This window comes from Tachysurus fulvidraco, chromosome 7 (genome assembly GCF_022655615.1).
Source record: "Tachysurus fulvidraco isolate hzauxx_2018 chromosome 7, HZAU_PFXX_2.0, whole genome shotgun sequence".
Lineage (NCBI taxonomy): Eukaryota > Metazoa > Chordata > Actinopteri > Siluriformes > Bagridae > Tachysurus > Tachysurus fulvidraco.
In genome coordinates, this window is record NC_062524.1 from 11,183,475 (window position 1) to 11,194,547 (window position 11,073).

Below are 11,073 nucleotides of genomic sequence, written 5' to 3' on the forward strand. Positions count from 1 at the left end.
TGTGAACAAACACACGTCACTCTCAAATCCTTCAACATCTGAACCACTCAATATCCCTGAACCACTGAACTGTTCTCAGAAGCTCCATGGCACTAATAATCAATAGATTTAAGAAAACAAAAACGTTACTCTGGGACGTTTCCTCCGAGTTAACACCTATTACCAATCACAGCTATTAAACTGGATTTAACAGTCACATAGACAACGCGGTTAACGATTCGGATCACGATTTTATTTGTATGACACACGAGTCGAATATAACCTTTATTACATTATTTACTGCACACAGGTCTCACGTCTCACGTCTCAAAGGTCTGTATGTTCCTTTCACTGCACATGTGCAAGTGTTTAAGTGTCTGGTGTTGATTAAAGGTGCATCAGGAAGACTGAACTTAACACACCAGGTCAGATTTATAAAATATATAGTGACGTAAATGTAAATAGGAACCTGACGCCATTATTCATGCTGCTTGTGAGACGGTTTACGATGGTTAACCTTCCGCTTTCACCAAGGACAAATGTTTAAGAAGACAAAGCTGAGATTTGTCAGATTACCAGCATGACTTTTTACCTTTATGCTGCGTTCACATCAGTCAGGGTTCCTCCTACTAATGGTTGTTATAGTAACAACTTTATTTAACAATAAATCTTTTTTTAGACTAAAATGAAACATTCTGAAGGGAGATTTGGTGTTTAGCGTTTCTACGAGATGAAGGAGAAGCAGCCTGTGATCTTTATCACGGACCGCACCGCTCTACGCTCTTCACTCCTCATTGGTAGTCGCCGCACCGAGTCACTCTGTACTCGCATGAAGTTCATTTTTTTCTCAAATTTGTCATGTCACTTATGACACACCCACATCTAGTCGCTGACGCTGTCATTGAAAATGAATTAAACACAAACAGCCAGATGTCAGTTTTCCAAACGGGAATCCTCGACAACATACAACACTTTTTTCTCTACAGCTATCGAACTGTTTTGTTTTTATAACAAATCTTCCCGATTAATTCGAACGCAACAAAACATACATTAAACGCTGGTAAATTCCAAACAAAAGTAAATATGAATGTATAGCACCAATTTTATCATCTCTACACTGACTAATGAGTTAGTTTAGAATTGTTGGATTCCACTTCATGAAGATTTCCAAACATTCTAAGAGAAGATGCCAATTCCATGTGGTCTTTGAGGACAACAACCTCCTCATCAATACGCAATTATCAGACTGCATATTTATAACATTTTATTTAAGACAGTATATCACACTCTCCGGTGTCACCCACATGAGGATGAGCTTCACTTTTGAGTCTGGTTCCTTTCAAGGTTTCTTCCTCTTCCATCTAAGGGAGTTTTTCCTCACCACAGTCACCTAAGACTTGTTCATTAGGGATAAATACAAACACATATAAATATAACTCTTATATTTATCCTGAACGTTTTGTACTATATTTCTTATGTTCTGTAAAGCTGCTTTGAGACAAAACATGCGATACAAATAAAATTAAATTGAACTGAATTTGGAATAAATGTTTTTTGAACTGAATTTGGAATTCCAATTTCCAATATGGATTTCCAATATCTTTGAATCAACCTTCTCTAACATGGACCAGCATCATCCTCATCATCATTATCATCATCATCCTCTCAAACTGTGTTTAATCGATTCTGAACAGATGTGAATCTGGACTGAAGAATCAGACTAATTTACACAAATCACAGGCTGAAGAATTCTCTGATTCTATGGAATTCTTGAGATGTGAGTTGAGAAAAATAATCATATGAATAAAATCATGAGAAAAGCAGAAACAGAACTGTGTCTGGAATTCAGAAGATATTCGCTAGTTAATTTAGCAGTAGTATTATTTTATGTGAAGTGAAATCTTTACGTTAAGGATGAAGATGAAGAGGTTTTTTGTTGTTGTTTGTTTTTTTGTGTTAATACATTGGGAAAGAATCACAGCTATCTGATCTGAATTTAATCACCAAAGACCACGCACACAAACCCTAACAGATGTCTGAGTTTAAGCTGATAGAGGCTGCCCCCAACACACACACACACACACACACACACACACACACACACACCCTCCCCCCTCACCACTCGTAGCTCATTATGTCAAATTTTCATTCATTCATTTTTACCCTTCCCCCTCTCTCCCCTTCCTCATTTATGCCTCCAATTTCTTTATAATTACCCCTCTTTTCACCTCGCTGCCTTGGCCCTTGTTCCCGGCACTCCAGCCTTTCACCCCCTCATTCATTCCCACAATGAATCTGTCTTATCCCGGCATCACGTACAGATACTGACACTAACATGCACTTCATTTTCACTGTAACTACTTTACCAAGTATAGAAAACACACACACACACACACACACACACACACACACACTCCATTACAGATTATATAAATAACAATAAAGGCAAATACTAATGAATTAAACAACTGATATCTGATGAAGAAAGAAATCCTGAAAAGATTCAGCCTACCAACACACACACACACGCACACACACACACGCACACACACGCACACACACACACACACAGCAAACCCCCCTCACATTTAGTCACAACACCTGCCCTCCCCTCACCCACAACACCAGCACATCACATTCACTCCCCCAAACACACACACACACACACACACGGCTTAATCTGACCTTTTCTGCCATGTTCCATGCAGAACTGTCCTCAACCAGACCAATCATGAAGCATGCTAATGCTGTTAAATGTTCATTAAGTCAGGGTTAATTCTACACACGCTGATGAGAAACATGGCTCTGGCCAACACAAAATAAGATTCTGATCTACAGATGAAGCGCGGCTCCGTCCGTCCTGCCTCAAACTGACCTCAGTTGAGCGCTCTGAAGAGGCGGGAGCGGTAACTGATCCCAGGCCAAATTTAACGCAGCAGCGTAATGGGTGGATGATGGACGGAGCACGAAAGCGTTTATGTTTTCAGAGGTCCAGTAACACTGGAAACACACACGACAGAAAACTTCAACGTTCTCAAAAAGATCATCGGGTTTATTTTAAACTCTTTTAGAAGACATTCAGAAATATCTCATATTTCAGACACTTTAAAGGGATTCTGGTAGCCCGAGGTGAGGGAGGGTGAGATAAGGAAAAAAAAATCATCTCTTGAGACTTGAGGTGATTTCAACATCATCATCATCATCGTTTATTACCGCAGTGCTGCTTGCATTCGTAAGCAAAAGTGAAAAGCAGGAAAGTACAATAAAATCTGAAAGAACGTAAAAAAAAGCTCCGTTTCCATTTGGTGTATAATTCATTTGAATAAACCATCATTAAAGAAGGAGATCAGTGATCTGTATCATGATACCAGGACACAGGATATCACATCACATTATAAGTATTATCATTCACACAGATTCAAAGTGGAGACATTTCCTGACGTGTTTACAGAGTCACCGCATTCTCTGAGCACACCAGGATGTAGGGTGTCGACTTCTGTGGGAATATATAAGCGTGATGAATAAGAGCCCCTAAGGCAGGGTAAGAGTGGCACGACAGATTTCCATAAGGATGCCATTATGCGTATGTGTGCGCCTGCGTATGCCTGGAGCTTTGTTGTGCCCGAGTGCGTGACGAGCCGTGCTTGAGCAAACAACACGTTGGGATGGCAACTGGATACACGGAGCAAGAGATAGCAAGTGATAGGTTGGGGGGAGATGAAAAGACTGAAGGAGAGTCTGGGTAGAAAGGACAGGCTAGATCACCAACCAAATACCACCCCCCGTCCCACCCAACCACACACACACACACACACACACCCCTTTCCTCTTTCTTTGTCTGTTCTATCACCTCGCTCAGTCTATAGTCTGTGTGCCTCTCACCTGAAATTAAACATAGGGCCAGGTGCCACTGCGACTATACCATCTGTTCCAACCCGTGCTGCCCATATCCCTCCCCCCACCCTCCATCTCTCTCCCTCTCTCTCTCTTTCCCTTTCCTCCGTTCCTAGGGCTCTTCACTAAACGGTCCCTCGGCACTCAGCTAAACCATTCAACATATGCGAGACCTAAGAAAAACATGAAACATTTAATAGAGAGACAGAGAGCGAGACACAGAGAGAGAAATAAGAAAAGAATAGAAATGGCTGAAGGTTAAAAAGGATGACTCATGCTGTTCATTTTTGTGTGTATCCAGTTTAGCGTCCTTATCTGAATCACACACACACACACACACACACACACACACGCCTTAATGGAGGTGCATTGTCATGCCAATTCTATATGACTGACAGAGGACGGGGGGGCGTGGCTTCACAGGCAGGTGCTGTCAGTCCGTGTGTGTGTGTGTGTGTGTATGTATGTGAGAGCGAGAGCGAGAGAGAGAGAGAGAAAGAGAGAGAGAGAGAGAGAGAGAGAGAGAGAGAGGAAAAGAGAGGCTGCTGTTGTTTAATGTGCTTTTCATTGTAGTAGTGAAAGAAAGGGGGGAAGGGGGTTCAGGTTTGGAGGCTTAGGTGATGAGGGTCGACGAATGGAAGGATGGAGGGATTGAGAAGAAGGGGAGGAATTAAGGGGGGGGCACCCACTGGGCTCGTCTTTGAAAGGTCACAGAGGTCAGTCTACTGTCATGCTAATAACAGGATTTGGAACAGGACACTACTGGGATGCATGCTTAAATCTTGCGCACACACACACACACACACACACACACACACACACACACACACACACACACACACACATACATTTGCTAAAGCACTAAAAATAATACCTGAGAACATAAACCAGGGTTAGGTGACTGCACTTTATTTCAATACCGGTTCAATCAAATTGTGTTGCATCGATCAAGCAAAAACTATCCTGCCCTGGAACAATATCCGAATCGTTCTCAGCCTCATTAAGGAGCTATGAATCACAGTTTTAGACTCCATCCCAACTGCATGAACAGTTGGGTTTCATCCGTAATCCCCCTGCAGCCTCTTCTGTTTCACACACACCCTGAATCACGAGTCTGACAGCATCTGCTAGTACAGCGTGTGTAAATCCCGCGCCGAGCTAAATCACGCATGCCGTGCTTCCTTTATGACATTCTCTGCTTTCCCTTTGTGACAATTACATTCTCCCAAATCCGATTTTAAAGGAAGAAGAGGAGCCCTCCCGCCTCGGGTCTTTACTGCCTGCCTCATATCCGACTGGATTGGCCAGCTGATGGTAGCTGAGAGAGCGTCGTCCTAATAAAGCCTTGTCGTTAATGTAATGAACCCTCGATGACCTTTTTCCACAGGACCCTCAGCGCTTGTCTGAAATGGCGTCTTCCTGTTGCTTATCCTGGCTCAGATATAATAAAGAAGGAAGAGAGGGTTGATCTGAGGCAGAACATAAGGATCGGAAGAGGGAATTCTTCAGGGGGAAGCAGTTTGAAGGGGTTTTTGTGCGTTTGCAGGTTGCACATTATTGCACAGATCGAGCAGATGGTCTGAGCAAGTTAGCTAATCAACAACTTCAGAGAGAGAGGGGGGGGGAGAGAGAGAGCACCACAATCAGGGATGCTTCTCAAGGATTACGCCCCTCCTACATCACTTAATTAGGGTCTGTTCAGTTGGCAAAGACATCCAGGGCCCCAAAGCACAATGCACTGTCCGTGTAAATTTTGTGTTCTAATGCACCTCTAATATCTCATCATTTAAAAAAAAAAAGCGGCATAAAACAACAGACTCTGCAATATAGTTAAGCTTTCTTATTTCGGTACCGTAATGAGCCTGTAACAATATTATGAGCAGATACTCACCCCTGGCAATGTCTTCTGCTCATGTAAGGCATTTTGGGCTTTCAGTGCAGACTCTCTGGCACAGTACGTCAAGAACGCGCATCCTGTCAGAGGCAAGAGGGGGAAAAAAATAATCTGAATTGATCGCACATCATCATGGCCATTAACTCAAATGGCACGATAAATAGAGCAGGGACCTGGAGAACAACAACAGAGTGCTGAAGCTCTTTATATATGTGAAAATCACACAGTACAATTGTAAAACTGTGATTTCCTTATCTCTTGACTGCGGATAAATAATTCCCTTAAATATCGATTCGGTCTTTCTTGAACATTATTTTAAAAAGACAAAGGCACTGAAAGTGTTATAGAGGCTGACGTATGAAATAATAAACGATAATAAATGGATTGATTATAAAATTGTTTATTTTATAACTCAAACAGCTACCGTCTGGAGACTCACTACCGAGGTCTAGTCTGTCTCTGTCTCGTGTCCCCTTGTGCACGTCTGCTCGATATAGCAGTGTCACATCAGGCTGAATTACCTTTGTGCATGCCTGTGTACTTGTCCTTGATCACGGTCAGTTCATAGATCTTTCCAAACTGCTCAAAGATAGGCTTGAGGTCCTTCTCCTCCAGATTGCGAGGGATCTGGCCGATGAAGAGCTTGATGGCGTCCGGCTCCTTCATTGGGGACGGTGACGAAGCTGCGACTCTGCTTCTTCTTTTACGAGGTCAGACGCTTCCCAAAGCTTCCCTTTGGGGGGAAAAAGCCTGTGGGTTAAGAAAATGTACGAATGAATATAGAGACTGTACGGAGTGAAAGGACAAACCTGTAAACCTCATACATATTGAGCTCAAGCAGCTGATCTTTCAGACTGACAATAAATACACAGAGCACACAAACACAATCCCAATCACAAACAAGACACAAATGTCATCATGAAAATGCACTGGGTCTCAGAACTCGGCGTCTTTACTGCTTGTTATTTGTGCTGTTTGAGCTGGAAACTGTTGTGTTAAAGAGCAGTGGAAATGTAGGACAAGGGCTGTGCGCGAGACGCTTCTTTGTTTAATCCGGCATAGATGCATATAGGCGTGTGTGTGTGTGTGTGTGTGTGTGTGTGTGTGTGTGTGTGTGTGTGTGTGTGTGTGTGTGTGTGTGTGTTGTTCTTTGTCATGAGCGCACGCATCTACCGTACGTGACTTAAAAGCGTAACGCAACACGTTTCTACATTAAAATACAAAACGCGCATCTGACGCACGTCTCCAAGGCTCATCTTTTAGGAAACGTGCAAACGTACCGTTATCTCTCTCTCTCTCTCTCTCTCTCTCTCTCTCTCTCTCTCTCTCTCTCTCTATACTCAATCCTGATGTTTATTTGTTTGTTCACTTGCTTTGCTTTCAGCCCGCGCGCTGTAGCCTCTTTATGGAGCCACAAGAATTAAAACCACCGACATGTAGACAAACAGAAATCTGTGCATCAGTCACCTTTAATCCGTCCTGATCGCGTCTTCCCACACTTTCACTTCTGATGGAAGGCTTCGACAGGCTGATAATCCACCAGCTATGAGATGCTCAGTGTCCAGATCCCTAACACGAAGCCTCAGAAAACACCAACAATAACAAACCCAATCCCGTAACGGAGAAGATGATGGTAGGAGGCTACCCAGTGTCTGGGATGTGAATCTGTGTAGTCCTTTGCTTTGACGTCGTAAGTCGGTGTCTCCCCCTGTCCGTGTCCAGACCTCCCCCTGGGTGTAGAAAAACGGGATGACTGCTTAAGGGAACGTCGACATTTTCCCAATTTTCACAACACGCACAGGACACGTCAGGCGTTTTACGCTATATTTAGAATGCATACATCTAAACTGCAAATGCAATGGATTTCGATCAGCTTACATGCTGAAAATAGACCACAGTAGGAAAAAGGAAGTATGTCAGCTGTCGGATTAAAAGAAATGTATGACCTATACAAATATATATAGGCCTACTGTATATATACATATACTGTACACTCCTGAACAAAATCTTAAGACCAGGGAAAATATTACAGGTATTCACACTTCGCACTGGTGGAACGTAACCAGGTTGTATAAACTTCTTCAAAATGCCAAAACGAAAAACAAGAGCAAGAGACAAAAAACAGAGTAGGCAATTTATTGCAAAACTGCACTTAAACTCAAACAGCTGAGAAGAAGTTTAAGACCATAGCCTTTATAAGTTAAATTATATGCAAATACATGGCTTTAATGTAATTTTCCTTCAGACAGTCACACTGTCATGATCTCACAATGGCAGGATTGTTGAGCTGCACAAGCAAGCACTCTCATGCCGAGGTTGGACGTAGTAAGACAGTCATTTTCAGTTTCTTAAAAGATCCTGAGAGTTATGGGACAAAAAAGATGGTAGACCCAAAATTTCACCTGCACTGAGCCGGAGGATCCGACAGGATGTCTGCGAAGACACCGGCCGATCATCGACCCAAATTAAGGCCATTACTGATGCTGACTGCAGCCCAATAACCATAAGATGGCATCTTCAAGATAAGGCCTTAAAGAACAAAAAACGTCTTTGAAAGCCACGACATGGGGCAGCAGGCATCCTTCTTGACCGAAAGCTCTCGTCTGTGCGGTAATGACTGGGTCTTTGAACAATTCACAACACCCACCTGATGATGGACTTCTTCCAGGACAATAACGTTGCACTTCTGGAAGTTGTTTCAATGATGTAAATCTCCTTGAGAATGTGTGGGGATGGATGGCAAGGGAAGTTTAAAGAAACGGACGACAGTTTCAGACTGTGGATGCCCTTCGTGAAGCCATCTTCACCACATGGAGCAACATTCCCACCAGCCTCCTGGAAACAGTTGCATCAAGCTGAAAGAGTGTTTGAAATTATCAACAAGAACGCTGGAGCTACTCACTACTGAGTCCTTGTTTTAAATCCACACCAAAAAACAGGAGATTATGACTATCAGAAAAAATATTTGTTTCAATTTTGTATAACAGAAAATAAAGCTCAATAAATGTAATAGTAGGTTTCTAGAATCTCACGCTCCAGTGTCACCTACTGTAGATGAGAGTTTGGTTCCTCTCAAGTTTCTTCCTCATGTTGTCTTTTCATGAGTATTTTCTCACCTCTGTCACTTTTGGCTTGCGCTTTAGAAATAAATTTATACATTTAAAATCTGTATCCAGAATTCATAACTTGTTTCCCTGAAGCTGCTTTGTGGTAGGAGCTATACAAATAAAATTGAATTGAATCAATTTATATGTGTTTGTCAGTTTTCAAGACAATTTTATCATGTATTTTCAAAACTTTGAATAAAATCAAACCCCATGCTCTGACCTGAGCTGAGGATTGAACCTGGTCACTAAAGCTTTGCCACAGCCATGTTACCATGTATCAATACTATACTATAGCTTAGTCTAGTAAATAAAAACGTGTATATTCAAAAACGTAGTATATTCTATTAACTCTGACTGACCCACGTTTTTGGGTGTAAGCAATGAAATATCAAGTTTTGATGAGAACCATAATATTGTTTATGTAAACTAGACATCATTTCTCTTAAATGACTGAACAAATTCAACCGCACATTTTTCAGGGAATGCAACTTTGAAGGTTAATATTTTCCAGATAATTTTGGACGGTCTGCTTATTATATTCGACTAAATAATAAATTTTCGTTTTGTGTTTGAGGGAGTAATTTAGAGACGGTGCCTGATTTCAGGACGCTAATCCGCCTTTTGTTCTCACAGGGCTCTGGCCGCGGTGCTGAAACTCCACCACGATCACGATTTCCGTGACTCAAAATACCCCCCTCGTTTGTGTGTGTGTGTGTGTGTGTGTGTGTGTGTGTGTGTGTGTGTGTGTGTGTGTGTGTGTGTGTGTGTGTGTGTGTGTGTGTGTGTGTGTGTGAGAACCTGCAGCTTTATCTCCGTCCAGTCTTTCGGATTTTCGGCTTAAAAATGACAGGAAAGGAAGAACAACAGCCAGCTAATACTGAAAATCAACAACCACTTGATACAATCAAGACAACTCAAACATCGCGTGCTATTTCTTCTCCTTTTTCTCAGACAAAAAAAAAAGAGATGAACGGCTTGGTTTTAAAGGAATCTCTTGGTTTGGCCATCTGCTCCATGCTCCTAAACGCCCATCTACATCCCAGTGTGCAGACTGAAGTTTATTCACCTTTTGACCCGACTTTACATTCACACACGTCAAAACAAACAAACAAACAAACAAAAAAGGATCTGGTTAATACACAATGAAAGCAAGCTTTATAAGATCTGGTTAAAAGCACAGAAATGAAGCTGGCGTCATGCCTAACGACACCTGGCGGTTATTCAAGTAATCACAGACAAAGAAGAATGACTCGAGTTATAAAAATATAACCAGAGGCTTAATAATAATTTAGATCTAAATAAACACAAATGAGTTCACAATAAATATGTACAGTGCAAACAATGCAGAAAAAAATAACAGGATTGTTTGTGTACTGTACTCATCTGGATCCTTATAGGAGGTGTGTCAGTAACACCCGTGCACGCACGCACACACACACACACACACACACACACACACACACACACACACACACACACACACACACACACACACACACAGACAGGCACACACAGATACACTCACTGACACACAAACATACAGACACACACATACACATGAACAGGCACACACAGACACACAGACACACACACGGACAGGCACACACGAACACAGACACATGCACATTTAGACACACATGGACAGACACACACAGACACACAAGCACACAGACACACACCTACACATGAACAGTCACACACAAACCCAGACACACACACACTTAGACACACATGGACAGACACACCGACACACAAACACACAGATACACACATACACATGAACAGGCACACACACTGACAGGCACACACAAACACAGACACCCACATGCTCACACAGACACCCACACATGGACACACACAGATACACACCCAGTCAACAACAAGACTCTCTTTTCTACCCTAAGGTGTCTTGGAATTTGTGGAGTATTATAGGAATGGTTTGCTTCCCACCTCCATGTTACCTCATATCAGGTAACATTGAGGAGATTGGCATCTGCCTCTCCACTGGTGTCCCACAGGGCTCAGTACATGGTCCTCTCCTTTTCTCCCACTAGTAACACTCTCTTGGTGAAGGTATTTCCTCACAAGGGTTCTCTTACCGCTGCTATGCTGACTTATCTTCTCCAGCACTCCCTGTGGTACCATGACGTCTGCTGGGATCTCAGCATGTCTGGAGGACATGTCATCATGGACAAGGGC

General features: G+C 42.5%; 1 protein-coding gene across 4 annotated transcripts in view; it reads right to left on the reverse strand.

Moving 5' to 3' along the window:
* celf3a (cugbp, Elav-like family member 3a) overlaps positions 1–9,584 on the reverse strand; it is a 23,379-nt gene extending 13,795 nt beyond the window's left edge. For 2 of the 4 annotated variants that reach the window (XR_007143425.1, XM_027143901.2), the window contains exons 1-4: positions 8,415–9,584; positions 7,235–7,497; positions 6,289–6,517; positions 5,765–5,847 (exon numbers count right to left, since the gene is read on the reverse strand). Coding sequence is in view for 3 of the 4 variants with exons in the window: in XM_027143901.2 (XP_026999702.1) it covers positions 5,765–5,847; positions 6,289–6,433 (228 nt within the window). In the remaining variant the exon portion in view is untranslated. Of the gene's footprint in view, positions 1–5,764; positions 5,848–6,288; positions 6,518–7,234; positions 7,498–8,169; positions 8,282–8,414 lie in introns of those variants that run through there. The other 2 variants (XM_027143903.2, XM_027143900.2) reach the window with 2 other exon arrangements.
* Between the last annotated feature and the right edge of the window lie 1,489 nt (positions 9,585–11,073).